Raw genomic sequence first — 17,972 nt, forward strand, 5'->3', positions numbered from 1 at the left:
TAAAACTTCTTTCCAACTTGACATAACCTTTGCATTCTTAGTTGTCCATTAACAACTAGCTTAGCAATCCCTAACTTAAAAATTTTTTATTCTTCTGTATCAAAACTTGCTTTCATTTGTAATGAACCTTCTCCTAAGCATTCATATCTGTAGGACTTTCCTGTTAAATTTTCATCTTTTCCAGCAACTGTACTGCTTTGAATGTTTTTCAATTCCATGAGAACAGGGCTACAACTGCATCTCTTTCAGCCAGCTTTGTTAAATTCCTGCTGAACTGCTCCTTCCAGCCAGCATGCTGGCACTGCCTTCACCCATCAGGGAGTCTTGGCCCAATGGCTGGATGGCAGAGAGCTCTGTCTTGTGGAACTTGCTCTAAAGAGACTTGGAGATTCCCATTCTCATGCTGGGGAAAGCAAGAAATCTGGATGGCACTCCAGATCCTGGTCCTTTTTTCACCCTCCCTAGCACTGAACCACATTATTCAGGATAGACTTCATGCGCATGTTACCTTGTTTTTTGCATTTTTCATAGTGACTTTAGGAAGGAAGGAAGAAATTTAAAAAAATAAACATGTGACAAACCCAGATTTGACACATTTGTTTCTTGGCTGATAAAGCATAAATATTTTTGTTTGTCAGAGTAACTGTCCAACAATGATGACAAATAGGAAAAGGAGCTCACAAAAGAAAGGAGATTTTGATCATCTACTATACAAAATTCTTTTACAATAGGGAACATGAAATTTAACCCAACAATTTTTGGAGTCTTATCAGAGATCTTCTTTTGTTATTGCTATACTTAAGAGGAAAGTGCAACCATATTTTAAAACAAGTTTTTCTTCCTATAGAGGACAAGCATCAGACATGTATGTAAGACATTAATAAGACTGTTTCAGACTCAACTCATCTATATAATTTTGAGATTGATTTTCTAGTTAGTCAGCAGGGATTCCAAAGTACATCCTAAATATTACCACCTGCTACCTAATAATACCATGATACCATGCTCAATTCTGTATAATTTAAAAAGTTACATCTTAGTGGATTCACAATCTCTGTCACCCTTACATTATACTTCACAGCCATTTCAATCCCCTTTAAGGAAAAACAAAAAAAAGGAGAGTGAAAAAAGGCCTAATTCAATGAATGGAAAAGGGGATTTGTGTACAACTATTAGGATTCCTTTCTTCTTCTTGTAAGCTGGAAAAAAAATGCAGCAGATTTCATTAGTGAATTTTTGGGAATTCAACTATGCTATGCCCTTTCTTCCAACTAAGTACACAAAATAGCGCTGTTAAGGATGGTGATCTTCCAGAAGCCACAAGGTGGCAATGTTTCAGAAGTCTTGAGATTTCTTGAACAATTCTATTTATCAGCAAGTCATTAGTACAACAGTAATCATAATGGATCATCCCTAAAAGACCAGATACCTAATGCACAGGTTTTGAGTAGTAAGAAAATGGCTAAAAACACACTTATGGTAGATGATCAATACACTCTGTATGAACTGCATGATGCATTCAGTCTGAATACAACGATATCTGACCAATTTGACATCTTTCTATGGTTAAGTGATCATTTTTGTTTAAATAAAGGAAAGGAAGGATGCATCAGCAGAATAGTTTAATGAGGCATTGATAGTTTCTGCATGGAGCATTTTTAGTTACAATGGAGATGATAAGGCCGTGGGAAAGAATTAGGAGAACTCGAAATCTTGGCTAAAACAGAAGGCAATGGGCTGCATGGGTGCAGAAGCATTGGGATGGAGAGTGAGCATAAAGAAGCCATAAAACTGCTGACATGTATTAAGTTCACAAGATAGCATTCAAGAAGTTGCATGATAAGGATGAGAAAAACTCAGTAGCACATTGTACTTTTTAGGTACCATCCAGAAAATCATGAGCTAAATAAGTGTCAGAGATTGAAATGGTTCATGGCTTAAACATTGCTATGAAGGAGTTTTACCCATTTTAGTGAAAAACTGTATAAAGAAGCTAGAATCACAGAAGCCCTCCCCTCATTGAAGATGCCTGACTGGAACATTGAACTGTGAGTTAAGCCACCCAGATAAGATAAAGTGGACACTATTGTTCAATCACCTCAGGCTGAGGGAAAATAAGGCATCCACAAGAAAGCCAAACCCAGCAGCTGCGCTGAGAATCATCTCTGTCTGAATTTGGGGTGGGGGAGACCACAGCCCACAGAGCTTTACCCAGACTCCCCCTGCAACTGAGGGTGGGGGAAGAAGTTTCAGGTGCATGGCATAACCTCTGCTCAGAAGGCACTGAACACCCATCCTCCCTTAAACGAATCAGCCCAGCTGTGAAGTCCCCAACCCCACAGGCCATGGGACATTCAAATGGGAGGCAGCTGAGAGGGTGTCATAATCCATCAAAGACACCAACCCCCCCCCCCCCCCCAAGCATTCACCATTCTTATTCCTGAGGTCTTGCACGACAGGACTGCACATGATGCAAAGTGATGCTACAGAGCCAGTCTACTGCAAGAGACTGTGTCAAACTGCCCCCCCACCCACCCAGAGGGAGGAACCTGGGCATTCCCACCTGGGCTGAGCATATCTTAATTCATCGGATTCTGTGCTTTTCAAGGGGACCTTCACCACTAAGAAGATCAGCTGGAGAGGATCAACAGGACGACAACGGGATCCATAGTGGTGATATTTTCTTTATTCTGTCTCTGTCACTCTCTTTCTGTCCTCCCACCTCTTTTCTATTTCTTTCTCTTCCTTTCTCTCTCTCTCTCTCTCTCTCTTATTTGCTATCGAATAAAATCCATACTTTGACATATGATCTTGTTTGTATCTTAATTCGAGCAGAGGCACTTCTAATAATTTTAAAACTGAACTGTAACAATAAGTTGGAAACCTCTGTATGTAAAGAAACCCCAGATATTCTCTGATCACAGAACATCTATGGAATATGTACATGACACTATCCTAAAAAGGCAAGTGTGCTTCCTGAAAGGACTAGAAGATTAATTGTAAGTTAAGTTGAGATCAGCTCCACAAATCTTGTTCAAGTAGGAAAGAGAGCTGAGAAAGGTTATGAGAATAATCAAGAAAGCTGAAAGCATAGAAAGCACAAGCTGTCTTCCTAGTTATCTTCATATCTATTAAATCAGAGTACTCTAGAATACATCAATAAAGATTAATCATCAGAAAGACTAGCTAACAGTTGATACCAGATATAAACTGGCAATGAATAAATCATGCAGCATCTAAACTACTGTTAGTCTTTTTACTTTCACCTTTTATCTTTAATATTCACTCCCTCTGAAAAGTCACTGGCAATATCCAATGTGTCCACAAAACTATTACAGAAACTTGAAAGTATGAAAAACATACTCATTTCAGTTAATAGAGATCTTCCTACTGGAAGTAAACTTGAGAGAGAAGGAGCTAAATTCTCACAACCAAATAGTGCCTTTAAAGTTAAGGCATATTTATTTGTCTCATTTTAGTGCAGGCAACTAGCCATATAGATATAATCAGACCATTTTCTAGAGCAGATAACTTGAAAGCTTCCTTATGCTTGGCAGGAAACAAGGAAGAGCATTTCTGCAGTACATTGCCAGGGACAGGTATTTCTCAACTCCAGCAGGGTTAGCTTAACAAATAGCTTTGTTTCTATCATGCTTTAGTAGGATTTTAATAAGTAGGTTCTTTAGGATATATTAATAAAGATGAAACTTTGTGTGGCACAGAAGAGCCACTGAACATACTTTTCTAAATCTTCCTATATGGAAAGAAAACATTTTTCCCCCTGTCCCGCAGAGTTAGGAAGGCTAGTTTTCATCTTTCAATGAAAAGTTCCCTTCATAGTAGCACTGACTGTGTGCAGAGGTAGTTTGAGTATCTATGTTAAAAACAAAAAAGGCACAATTAAAGCACAAATCAAAAAACTATAATTTATTCATTGAAAGTATTTTCTGATTCAAATTAAGAGAGGTCTTAAAAATTATCACAAAGAACACAAATCATCTGCTAATGTCACAATCAGAGGGAACACATCCTAATGCAATTTCTAGGCTGGCCTGCAGATGAGACATCTGTGAGCTCAGATTTGCTAGAGGGTTAAGTGCCACACAGAGTCCTGTGTTCCATCATGAACAGGGCTGGGACAACAATCCTGTTATTGTATTTCTTCTTCTGAAATGCTGGGCAGATGGACTTACAAGCAGCATCAGCTTTGCAAATGCTAATCCTTCCAAGGTAAATGGAAGAGCAGACAGATCTTTACTGGCTTACCTGTAGTGTACTAAGTTTCCTCTACAGTTACAACAGCAGTCTTTCAAACCCACAGCCGTGTCTCGTTTGTTCCACTGATGTAACATTGAGTATCTTGATTAGACAAGGGTGTATTCTTCAGGAAGAGAATGTCAGAGAGCTCAGCCTTCTGTAAGATAGACACATCCCCCTCTTCTGCCCTCATTAATGCTCCAGCCCTCAACTAGTGGAATTTTTCTGGAAGAACATGCTACGTGTTACAGTTCAAGTTGGTACTGGGACTGTGTCACTCTCTGATTTTCCTCGGGCCCATGAGTTATGACATTCTCCTTCCCCACACTCCTTCTCCAAAACCCAGATGTTTCCACCAGCTCTAGATATGTGGCAAATATCTGTGGTATCCTCTGGCATCTGCTTGAACATAGTGAAGCGGTGAGAGAAAGGCCACTAACATCTTCAGTCTTCTTTTCTTGCTGCTGGAGGCAATGCAATCTGCAGCTGAGAGTCCAAAATCAGTTGAACTTTGAGGATACAGTGCTGCGCTAGTACCAGTGCTTCACACCACTGCTACTGTCTGATAAAGCATTACAACTTTCATTTAGAGTTGTGGTAGTGACTCAGTATCAGCACATGCTCTTTTTCAGCACAGATCTCTGCTGGTGGCAGAAAAAGTATGAAATCTTCAGCAATGATAAGTTTTTTGATTGTGATTGATAGATACTGAGCCCACTAGTGAGTGTAAGCAAACTAAGGAATGAAAAAATCCCAGGAACCTGAAGTCAATGAAAGTAAAAATACTAGGAAAGACATATTAAGTGGCAAGCAGTAAACATTTTCTTTTTCAAAGACCATAAATGCCTTTAGTATCCCAACAGGAAAGAAAATCATGACATAAAACAGTGAAATGGAATAGATGTCTGAGTCTCCAAAGGTTAAGATATAAATATGGTTTGCTTTGAAAAGTATAGGTTTTTTTCTAATTTAGATCAGAAAAACCTAAAAACCTTTGTCCTTTGCTACTTTTCCTCATTTTGTCTCTTTGCAGAGCAGGGAAGTGAGCCTAATCTATAGGGGAAAATCTCATTTCCTTTCAGAGTGGCAAAACAAGGACCAATCAGTAATATGTTAAGGAAGCTATGAGTGTATTCACCCACTTAAAATAGCAAGTGTGACTCAGATTTAGTTCATTATTTCCTTGTCAAACAGGGAAATTCCTAATCAAGGGTGCCTGAAGGGGAGCTGAACTCCAAATGAAATGCATTTATATTGAAGAGGTAATGGGGAACTGAAACCTTGGAAAGAATTTAAATCACACAACAGACAGAAGTTCATTTAGAATGGCAAACCTGACGAAAATACTACCTTAGAATGTATTTCTTTTTTCAGTTAATGGAGTGAAGTCTCGCTCTTTTTCTCCATAGACAGTTGACCAAAGGAAACAGGCAAAAACTCCATAAGAACATTTGTCCCAGCAGCATATACTTTCATATATTGGAATTAAAGTGCCCAGCTCAGTATCCAGTTCAAGGAGATAATCTGTGCTTAAGTGGTAACGTCATTTGGCAAACTGCACATGTGGCAATGCCAGTTGCTGTGATATGAAACACCTAGGTTACAAAACCTAGGTCTATGGTGGAACCACCCTGTGTTTGAAGATTGGCACAGGAAAAGTGTAAAATTTGTGTTACATGTTAACTAACTTTTTATTATAGTCAAGTCTCTTCTAGAAGTGAAAACAATTTTGTGAACAGCAATAAAATTACATTTAAGAGAAATTTTCTAATGACATAATAAAGCTTTCTATGAATTCCTGCTGCTGAGGGAATAACATCAGTATTCATTACTGAGGTTGCTTTACTTTGTACTGTAGCATCCTGCTAAAATGCATAATAACATTGCATTAGTGTTCTCATAGAACTTCTGTTATGGATATTAGTCTAAATTTAGAAATCAACTATAAGAAACTCTTTTGAATTATTTTTCTTACAATTTAACTTCAGAATCTGATGCACTATAGCCAGTGTGCTTAATAATGATAATTTGTCTTGGCAAATGTTATCCATGATGTTATCTGCTGAAAACTGTTATCTGCTTAAAACTGTATGGTTGTGTGTTTTTAGTCATCTGATAAGGACAGGTTTGTGTGAGCTTGTTCATCCCTCCTCCTCAGTTCTCTCTAATTGAAAATACACAATGCAAGTAGGAAAAATAAACTGAAAAATTCTGAGTCAAACACTAGCATATATGATTGACAGTTGCTTGAAAGAGATCATATGATAAATTTTCCATTATTTATTCCAAAACCCCTAACAGCCAAAATATTAACAGGCTTAGAATGATAGAATTAGAATTAGCACTAATTTTTAAGTTAACAATTTATCACAGAATCACCTAGGCATGAAAAGAGAGTCCAGCCTCTAGCCAGACATCCACTTGTCAAGTAGACCATGGCACTGAGTGCCACATCCAGTTGGTTTTTTTGAACACCTCCAATGATGGAGACTCCACCACTTCCCTGGGCAGCCCATTCCAGGGCTTGACAGCCCTTTCCATGAAGAAATTCTTCCTAAGGTCCAACCTGAACCTCCCTTGGTGGAGTTTGAGGCCATATCATCTCATCACTTGTTGCCTGGGAGAAGGGACTGACTCCCACCTGGCTACAACCTCCTTTCAGGCAGTTGTAGAGATCAGAAAGGTCCCCCCTGAGACTCCTTTCCTCCAGGCTAAACAACCCCAGCTGTCTCAACACCTCCTCACAGGACTTACTCTCCAGACCCTTCCCTAGCTTTGTTCCTCTTCTCTGGGAACACTCCAGCACCTCAATGTATTTCTTGCAGTGAGGGGTCCAAAACTGAGCACAGGATTCAAAGTGTGGCCTCAGCAGTGCCAAGTACCTGCCAAGTACAACCACTTCCCTGGTCCTGCTGGCCACACTTTCGCTGATACAGGCCAGAATGCCATTGGCTTTTTGGCCTCCTGGGCACACTCTGTTTAACGTTCAGCTGCTGACCAGCAAGGTCGGGTCTTTTTCACCAGACAGCTTTTCAAGCACTCTTCCCCAAGTCTGTAGTACTGCAAGGGCATGTCTTGGCAAGTGGCCTTGTTGAACCTTCATCCATCAATGCAGCCTGTCCAGATCCCTCTGCAGAACCTTCCTGTTCTCTAGCAGGTCAATACTCAGACCCAAAAATTTATGTACTCTATTCAAAGTAAGCCAGCAAGCATTACATGTAAGAGCTTAACATGGGTGGCATGACTGTATAATATGCATACATGTATGAGAAAAAAACCAAACTGCAACAAACAATAGTCCAAGACGTCTTCCTGCTTAGCCTGAATATGAGTGGCTATCTGTGTACAGGGTTAATGCACCCTCTTTTTATCTTTATAAATCTGTAACAAATCTTTATGAAGAGGTATTTAAATTTATAAATCTATAAATTTTTGGCACCTTGTGCCATAAAATGGAATGGCTGATAGCCAATTTAATTGACATATTAAATTTGCTTTTTTACACAGAGTAAATAGAGTTAGTTTTCTTCACAGTGACTAGTAGGGTGCTGTGTTTTTGATTTGTGCTGAAAACAGTGTTGAGAACATTGGGTCGTTTTAGTTATCGCTGATCAGAATTTACTCAGAGCCAAGAGATTTTCTGCCTCTCACACCATCCTGCCATCAAGGAGGCTCTAGATGGACAAGAATCTGGGAGGGGACAGAGGCGGGACACTTGACTCCAACTCACCAAAGGGAGTTTCCATAACAAATGGTGTCATGCTCAGTATATAAGCTGGTGGGAAAAAGAGGAAGGGGGGAAGATGATATTCAGAGTCATGGCATTTGTCTTCTCAAGTGACCATTACATGTGATGAAACTCTGCTTTCCCAGGAATGGCTGAACACCAGCCTGCAAGTGGGAAGCAGTGACTTAATTTCTCATTTTATTTTGCTTGCATGAATAGCTTTTGCTTTAATGTCTTTTTCTCAGCCCATGAGTTTTCTCACCTTTGCTTTTTCCATTCTCTCCCCCATCCCACCATGGAGGGGGAGAGGGAGGGAGGGGCTGTGTGGTGCTTTATTGTGCCTGGGGTTAAACCACAACATTTACTAACATCAGAAAGCTTTCAGGGGATGAAATAAGTTAAACTAAATAGTTAGAGTAATAATTTGGCCTGTTCTACGTGTGGTTTTTAAAATGTTTTAATTGACTTTTCTTGAGTTTCATTTTGTAAAATAAAGGCACGCAGTTAGAATAATAAAATTACAAGGCAACTAAAATACATGAACATTATATGATTTACAACTGTGTATTTATTGTATGTTGCCCACTTTTTATGTTTGTCTGCTTTGGAATTGCAAGTCTAGTAGCAAGGTGCATCTCTCTCTTATCCTACAGCTGTGCAGCCCTAAGCTGAGGTGTCCTCTTGTAACCATTCCCAAAGAAAAACCTCATCTTATGTTTAACAGGGAGTTCAGGATAGAAGGGTTGAACTACCCTTTGATGTGCCTGTTACTACTAGGGATTACTGCCTGTAGGTTAAAGGGTTAAATTATAAGCCTCACTTTTACTTGGCCAAAGTCAGGTAAGAGGAATCCTGGTGGTATGACAAGCAGTGTAGCTTCTCACACTAACTGGATTCAGATGAGATGTTTATTCTGCAAACCAAGAGCTGCAATAAATCCGTAAAATTAAAAAGCATTTATTTGTTTGCTGTACCTTTCCTTGCAAGGGGTTACAAGCAACTCCTAGTGACTTCAGGTGGAAGCTGAAGTCTTCCACCTGGAGGGTTTCATTTTATTTGAGTATCCCTCAGTTTTATTATTTGCTGTATGAAGCACAGACACATGCATGATTATTGCAGGACTGGAGACTAATAGGTGCTGGTCAGTAGAAAGCTTCTGGGCAATTATTGCTCTGTGTGAGACAGAAATGTGCCTCCATGTCTCTTTTTTTGCCTGAGAAAGGTGAAAGATGGACCAGGGATGCGCTTTTTTTTTTTTTTTTTTTTTTTTTTTTTTTTTTTTTTTTTTTTCTGTGTAAGAATCAAAACAGCATAATGGGGTAAATGAAGAAGACAGTAAGACAATTTCTGATCTCTGATTTGGCTAAGAGACAATGGTGGTCAGCCTGCCCAAGTTGGGCTGAAGTCCAGTAGTTCAAACTGACAGCAACACTCCTTATTTCCAGTTTTTCTTGAGCCTAGTAAAGAACAAATAGATTTTTGAAGATAGAATTTTCTGTGTAAGACTGTGATTTGATGGCAGAATAGATACAATTTTAAGCTGCCCTGTAACACAGAACATAGTGGTAATGTGGTACAGGCTCACCCTGCCATCTAAAATTAGTCCACCTATGTTTTTTCAAAGATCAACTGGCTAGATTTTGCAGAGGATCAGGTATCATCATACACCTTGCACTTTGAGCAAAATCAGTATCACTTTCCTGCTGCACACTAGATAATTTGACAAGAACATGCTTTTGCATCCACACATGATCCAGCTGAAATTTTTGCTGCAGGGTGATTTGCTGATGCATTCAGCCAGTATGAATGGTTAGGGAAACAAGGCCTGTGTTTTAATGATAAATTTCATATATTCTTCTGCACTGAAAAGAAAATATGCAAGATTCTGAGAATAAATGTATAGTAAACCTGAGGAGAACCTGATAAGCATGTTGTCAGACACTCTAGAAATTACTTCTTCCTGGGGCTGTACAAATAAATAATTCCTCAGTTTGGTTGCTGAATTGAAAGGATAAAAACCTGTGCAATCTGTTATCCACTGCCAGAACAAAATACAACACAATTTGCTTTATTCAAAGTTAATGTAATTTTTTCCCTTTCTTCATAAGGACTTGAAATTAAACACAACAGACAAAACCACTGGAGGACTTCTGTAGGTGTCATCTTTTTACCCAAATGCACAGGAGGCAGTACACATATCCAAAATGTGTAATGTCTAGATCAAATTCTTTGAAAGGGGAATCTGAATGCAGCAGAGAATTTAAGCACAAGACACCCTAAGCAGTAGTTCAAAGTATTGTGCAGTGAGAGTCACGGTATCTTTTGTTCAAACGTTTTCCATTTCTATGAATAGTTATTAATCAAATCTCTCACTCAGTGGTGACCAAGTTACTATATGCGATGTTAAGGACATTGCCCTGAATTCCAGAAGACACTTGGAATGCAGACACATATGCATGCAGATATTTGCACACACAATTCAGCATTGCATAAGGAAAATGCAATGATGATCTGGTGAACATGTATGGAGAAACTGCAGACCACCACCAAAGTTCTAGTCTGTCTCCCAGAACCAGTGTTACTGCAGTAGCATGGTGTTGAACAATACTTCAGCAAATCTGATTAGTCTAGCTGGAGTGGCTGTCTTTGTTCCTGGAGCTAGACACAGAGCTGACTGTCTCAGCTCCATGCTTCCTAACTCCCAGTCATTTTTAATTGCTTCTTTCAGTTTCTTGTATCAAATAGATGTAAATCTCATGCATTGTAGTCAAGTACACAACTATTTCTTGAAAGACAGGTGCCACCAATAAACAGATACATTTCTGCAGTCCCAATGACTTGAAAAACTAGTTGTGATTTCACAATTAGTTTTTAAAATAGCAAATCCCCCATTCTGGAGACTTTGCTATTTTCCAGCTGATTTTCTACTGCCAATTCTAATTGTGAGGAAGTATAAAAGTAACATTTAGCAGGGAAGAAAATATCTAAACAGGTGGCTTGAAAGATGGTCTTTATTTTACAAACATACTTGCATGTACTTATGAAATTAAGTAACCAGTGAAGATATTTAAGGTGGTTTTGTGGGTTTTCAAGGTTTTCATGAAGTCAGATGTTTTCCCAGCCTGCTTTATATGAAAGCAACAGGCACTTTTCATATCAGTCTGTGCTACACAAGTGCATTTCACCAAGGTAAATTATATGTTTTATCTCCAAAATCACTGCATGAATATGCATAAAAATATTTTTATGGTCAGGGCAAGGAAAGGAAGGGATATGATTAAGATTTGTTACAAGGTTGGTGAGACTGGGGTAGGATATAGCTTCCATACATCAGGAGACCAAAGAGACAACAGGTCTTCAGCTTGGAAAGAGAGGTAAGCATGGTTATGAAAGTCTACAGTGTTGTGAGTGGCATGGAAGAGGTTACTGTAGGATGATTACCAATGCCACAAAACAAGAGCTCAAAAGCACAGAATCAATTCATCAGACAACAAGTCTATGACAAATAAAAGAAGTTGTTTCACACAGCACATAATTTGAATATTAATTAGTACACAGGTAGAGTGATGACCACAAAACTGTGGGGACAACAAAACTACAAAGATGCTGAAAGAGACGCTTGGAAAATGGAAATCATCAGGTCTTTAAAGACAGTGGTCCAGTTGCTTTTCAAGTTAAGATGGCCTCAGAAGAGCAATGGTATCTCTCCCTTGGAGCACAGCTCTACTTCAGGAGTTACTACACCTGGAATTAATACATGGTGACCCACATCTTCTTTACTGATATCACCTCTTAGTGAGATGGCAATCTGTTCAATCAGCAGCAGACGCCTTCTTTTTCTATGTTGAAGACATCCTCCACTCCCCATCCCTGCTTGCTCCTTTCTTTCTTCCTTGGAGAGGGATGGAGTACTGCTGGAAGATTAGTTGGGATGTCTTAACATCAGGAGTCCTTCAGGGAGCTGTGTGACAATGCGTTTTTTGCTGTATGGACAAAGGATGATCTTGAAGTAAGGAAATGGACACAGAGCGATGGTGCAGTGGGACTGAGGGGAACTGCTCCCATGCTCTGACTGAGCACGAACAAAAAAACAGAATTCTAGGGAAAAGGACCCACCTTACAATAATTATTCTTAGCTGTCTGCTCTGGGGAGGATGACTTGCTGCTGAGATTTATAGATAATAAGAGAAGCTTATCCCAAGTGGACGACTATAACTATTTGCTCATTATCTAAAACTTGGTTCTTGGCCTTCACTTCTTGTGGAATTGCAATCTAACATTCAACAATGCAACAAATGCATGATGCCTCCATCAAGGCCAGTTATTTATGATGACCACAGAGAATAGATAACAAGGTGAGCATTACACTGAATTTTAAAATAAACAGAATCTGTGTGCTCCCTTTCTTCCCAGCAATGCTTTCAAGGCTGCTTGCATCAGTCCAAAAATGTGCCAACACAAGATTTTTACTCTGCTCACAAAAATAGTTTTATCAGAATTATCATTTAGGACTATTACTACAAATACATCCAATGAGGAGAATTCACTGTAAGTTGGACACAGAGGAAGAAATCTCACTTACAATTTCAGCTGTGTATCTGTCTCACACAGTCAACACTTTAACTCAAGGAGGCTGCGTATGTTCAAAAATCAAGAGCACACTCTTTCCTTTCCAGTAAAAACTTGCACAGAAATATCAGGGAATAGTGTTACCATTTTGGGGGTACGATTCTCAGTGTTAAAGGGCTATGTTTTTTAGGGAAGAGAATTTGGATGAGGCAAGAAAGTCTGATGAAAACATTCAGTCCTTTTTAACATGTAATATTGATAATCCAGAGAACAAAAATACAGGACTGATCACAAAAATTGAACTAGGTCAGCAGAGTTTCTTCTCCTCTCAAAACACTATTGAGTGTTGCCAGCTGGAAGCCCAGCATATGTTATGCCACAGCAACTGCAGAATAATTTTGCAGCCTGTTATTGTGTCTTAATTCTCACTCTGGTTCTAGAGTGTGAGAAAATAGTGTGAGAACAGCCATGGAAAGTATTTTGGTGGTACTTGTGACAGCTAATTAGCATATTTCACAGCTGCATTGAGTTTTACATTGTAATGCATAAAGTTAATTTCTCAGGTGTAGGAGAAAAGTTTATTCTCTTCCCTGACCTGTACACTACATTGGAAAAACATTTGCAGGATAATCACCCAAGACATCTCGGTATACTTTCAAAAATAATGGCATTTATGTGTAATATTATTGCTCTTGTTGCATTTCTATATGCATGGATAATATATAAAATAAGACAGATTGCTAATGTGTTAACAAGAGTAACACAAAAAATCAATTTTGTTTTCATGCTGGATCCTAGAAGTAGGTTTTCAAAGGCACAAATGGCAGGCTTGTTTAAATCCCTTGGAAATTCTCTTATGACACATTTATGCCTTTAAAAAATCTGCTGCTTTGGATTACAAAAGTCAATAATTAAATCAAAAGGCTTTGATTCTAATACCATTTTTACACAGCTGGCAAAGATATGCAGTCTTCAAAGAGATGTCTACTTATTACAGAGTATGTTCAGCTCATAAAAACATATTCACTTAATTCATAACAGAAAGTACTTACGGACCTGTATTACTCCACAAATAGGAATAGACTTCCTAAAGAAATTGCAAATGAATGGTGGTAAAATTGTGTGAGGTACACAAGCTTTGAAATCTGAAATACCTTGAAATCTTATTTGGCATAAATAACCACCATGCCACAGAGGTATTCCAGCGTCACCCTCTATTATCACCTAAACAGAATGAAAAAGCTAGTACAAACTAACAGATCATAGCATGTTTAAGCCTCATATTGTTGCCTTTTTCCAGCCTGAAAATGAAACTTGAGACAATTTTAGTAAGGAGGAAATATAAAAGGTGATCTTTATTTGAAGGTCCACAGAGGCAGTTATGGAAAGATGTCCACAAAAGCACGTCCTCAGGGGTGAGTACATTTTTATAGGTTTTAGGGAATTAGAGTAACTGATAAAGAGCGCCAATTAGGAGGACAAGCGGTGATGCAATTCCCCACCCAGGTCAAGCCCCTTCTCTGGAGTCCTCTCTTCAGCACTAGTTGTACTTTGTCCATAAAATGTATCTCAAAGAGTTGTTCTTGGCCTTGGTACCCAGGAAGAACCAAGATAGCACAGAGCCTTGTACCCCCCAGGGCTTGGAACTCTGGAATTTTTGTTGGCTTTCTGCTTAGGGAAAGGTCAGGGAAAATTACTGGGAAAACTAGCTAATACATTAGGTGACAGAGTTACAAATATATGTGTGAAGAATAAAAAGAACATATAAAAGGGGAAAAAAAAAAAGGCAAAACCCAAATGGCATTAAGATCTGTGAGTAACCACAGCAAGGTCAACAATATAGCACTTTTTCTTCTCCTATTGTTTCCAAATATGCTTGGAAGGCTGATTGATAAAGTTGTACAAAATAACCTGTCAAATAACTAAGGTGATGTTGGCGGTTGGGTTTCTTTCCTCTTTACTTTTAGAATTTTTTTCCCATAAGTTGCTCAGAAACTAACTACTGGGTACTTATGGGTACTTAAGAAAACCAAAAGAAATGGCCAATGTGAGGTGAGGAGTGTAGCATGTGGCTACACTTTTATTTCTGGGAGTTTCTCTTAGAGGGGGAAGATCCTGCCAGTTTTGAGGGCTGGTAAAGGATGGGGTTGAGGGTAGCTGCTCCCTCTCGCTCTCGGCACCGGAAGGAGGATGATGTAGCTGTTGCTTACTGCGGGGAGAATTCACTGCCACAGCCAGAGTCCAGTCCTGTACTGCTTCTTGCTTTCTATGGGTGAGCCTTTGCTCATAAGAGCAGCCATTGGGCTGGGACCTTATTAACACCCTACCTCACTAAAAGAGGGACCTATCGTCTTCTGCTCGTGTATCCAGGAATCCCGAACTTGCCTTTTCCTGCTCTGCAGGGAGCAGGGCGGCCGCTGTCCCACCCCAGCCGCTTCTTCGGAACTGCTCTACCACCGCAGAGCTCCAGCTACCACCGCAGAGCTTCTGATACATCTCATCCACCAGCCCAGGATTCCTGCTCATTCCTGCTGTTCCACTTAGTGCTCCTCAGGGTTCTGCAGGGGCACCAGGATCAGACTGGCCAAGGCTTTGTGAAGCAAAGCCTCTCCTCCGTTCATTTCTGTCTCAGTCGAGAAGGCTGTCACAAGGTTCCTGGTTCTGTTGTTAATGCCACAGTTATTGTGTTGGGTTTTTTTTCCTTGTTATACATACTAGTAAAGAACTGTTGTTCCTATCCTCATATCTTTGCCTGAGATCCCCTTAATTTCAAAATTCTAATAAATCGGAGGGAGGGGGTTTACATACTCCATTCCAAGCAGACACCTGTATTTCAAACCCAGACAGGTGATTTTTGAGAAGAGATACTGATTGCTGTCACAGTTACTCTTATTAGTTGTACAAAAATATGATATATACATTCTTGTTATCAATTAAAGTTATTCAGTTAGCAGTGCAGCTCCTTGTACCCAAAATGTTGACTTTTTTATGGGTGTCGTGAAGGCAAACAGGTTATAGCACACTCAGCAATAAAAGTATTTACAGTGCACCTAACACTCACCCAAAAACATCCATGCAGATAAATAACCTCAATTGTTTATTATAATAGTACATTGGCTTTGACTCAGCCCTAAAATAGATCTCCTCTGCTGCTGAAGGTGACAGGAGGTGTGGAGTCAGCCTGCACCTTCTCTGAGCTCTGCAGATGAAGAGAGGAGAGCGTGCATGCTCTGGGGAGGAAGACCTGAAGCAGATGGGGGAAGGCAGTACTTCCTTTGCAATGGAAATGTACACATGGCCTAGCATACATTTGGCAACAATGTCCTAACCTGTGGTCATCTCAGGAGAATCAGAGAAAAATAAATAAGGCTTAGAAACTGACCTGTTTTTCATTTTCATCCTCCAGTCTCAGCCTGTCCTCAATGCAGTTCCTGGCCTGAAGGAATGCCTTCCTCTGCGCCCTTTCTGTCAAAATCCTCACAAAGACCCCATACAAATTTACACTGACAAAAAGGATTGCATTGGCCACAAGCTGTAAGAAAGAAAGAAAAATAAATGAATATTTTAAAATACAGATTTTTATTTTACATTTCTGCTCAGCAAAGTTATATTAAAAAGAAACTATTTTAAAACTGTGCCTTGCTAGCCACATCACTGATACCCCTTCCTGCAGTGAAACAATTACAGCAATTATCACAAATTGCAACAAGCAATATTGCATAGTACAGAATTTTGCATCTGCTGGAGTTAATTTCTTTTATGATGATCTGTAGCTTGTCATCTTCAATTATCATCATTTCTGTCATCAGCACATTGACAGATCTGTCCATCTAATAAGGAGAGCAATATCATCAGTATTTGTCCAAAATACTCTGAAAACTGAAATTATTTTCCTATGCCTTTGTAAAGTAAGCATATTATTGTCCCTTTTTTAATAGTGGAGAAGAAAGGCACTGACAAACCTGCAAAAAATGTGTTCCTAGCTACCCCAAGCTTTCATATTGTGTAGTTTGCATTTGGAAAATCTGTTTCTCTTCCCCTATCCACTGTTAACCACCATATTGTACTTTTTGAGAAGTCATCCAAAATATCATTGATGCTAACGTACAGCAGATCTCTCAGAAGGTGCTGAGTCCTTTCAGATGATGGCCCTCAGCACAACCCAAGAGCCACCACTATGCAATAATCAGTGACTGTGAATTACTTTGGAACTACTTCTATAAAGAGTGTTTTTATGAAGGACACAACAGTTACTCAACTGCCCTTCTGGGTTTTTTTATATGTTTTAACAATATGTGTTAAAGTTACTTAACTAACATAAGGAACTGAACAGTGGTTTGTACACAACCTCCCTATCAAAGGCAATTCTGTCCAAGTTTCTCATCACATCTCTGAAACATGTCTTCAGATCCTAATTCCTGCAATGCAATGTGCATGTAGTTAAGAGAAAATAAGATTTTTTTACCCAGTGTATTTTCAGTCCCAGTATCCTTACATACCCTAAAGCATATCACAACATCATTATAAGGATCCATGGGACTCACAAATTCCCAAAAATCAGAAATGAGGTGGCCTTTAAATTGGCCAAGAGTGAGCAAAATAAGAGCAAAGAAAGACATTATAGCAAGCAACACTATTCATGTTAAATTCTTATACACCTAGAATAGTACAAAAAGACCATATAACTGACATTTGTTTCTTAATTCAAGGTAGTACACCTCTACTGTTGCACAATCTACTAGTGTAAATTGGAGAGGAGACCATTTCTTTTGTTTGCACAGTATAATGAGTCAAAGTGGACAAACAAAATAATAAAATTTTAAGAAAAAACCCCACTGAAATTGTTGTAGAAAGTGCTTCTTACAGGACCAGGGTTGAAGGCTTTATGGTAAGCCAATATGCCAATATGGTAAACAAAGATCCAAAATGACATCTGTGATGTTTTTGGAGAAACTTTGGGAAATGTTCCACTCTGCAAAAATAATCAGGAAAATTCTGATGTGTAGAACTAAAGGTAATAAACATCCCACCTCTTGTGACCTAAGAATAGTGGGAAGAATTGAAAGACCCATTCTGGTTTCCAGACCAGTTTTCCAGACCTTCATGGTTTCACAAGTCCTCTAACTTTTACCTTCAAACCTGGTTGTTATAAGTTAACAGGACATCAACAACAAATTCCCTGCAAACATTCTCACCAGCACAAAATATAAAGATAACCTATCACAATAAAAGGAACTGTGCCTAGCATTAGTGGTACTTCTTCCCTCGGTTACTGAAAAAGAAACAATTATCTCATAAGAGATAAAATCAGTGAAGTATGATGTTATAGCTTCCTCCCGAGGATGGCAAAACACAGGTTCAGCTGCATTCAGATGAATTTAAACTTAACAATCTCATATACCACTTACTTATATGCTGC

The 17,972-nt window shown here is 39.1% G+C and overlaps 1 protein-coding gene across 1 annotated transcript in view; it reads right to left on the reverse strand.

Moving 5' to 3' along the window:
- Window positions 1–17,972, reverse strand: part of ADCY1 (adenylate cyclase 1) — a 161,003-nt gene that overhangs the window by 95,710 nt on the left and 47,321 nt on the right. Inside the window, exon 2 of the mRNA XM_066190465.1 lies at window positions 15,936–16,085. Coding sequence (XP_066046562.1) covers window positions 15,936–16,085 — 150 coding nt within the window. The remainder of the gene's footprint in view (window positions 1–15,935; window positions 16,086–17,972) is intronic.

Source organism: Chamaea fasciata, unplaced genomic scaffold (assembly GCF_029207755.1).
Source record: "Chamaea fasciata isolate MVZ Bird 193981 ecotype frontalis unplaced genomic scaffold, bChaFas1.0.hap1 SCAF_1, whole genome shotgun sequence".
Lineage (NCBI taxonomy): Eukaryota > Metazoa > Chordata > Aves > Passeriformes > Sylviidae > Chamaea > Chamaea fasciata.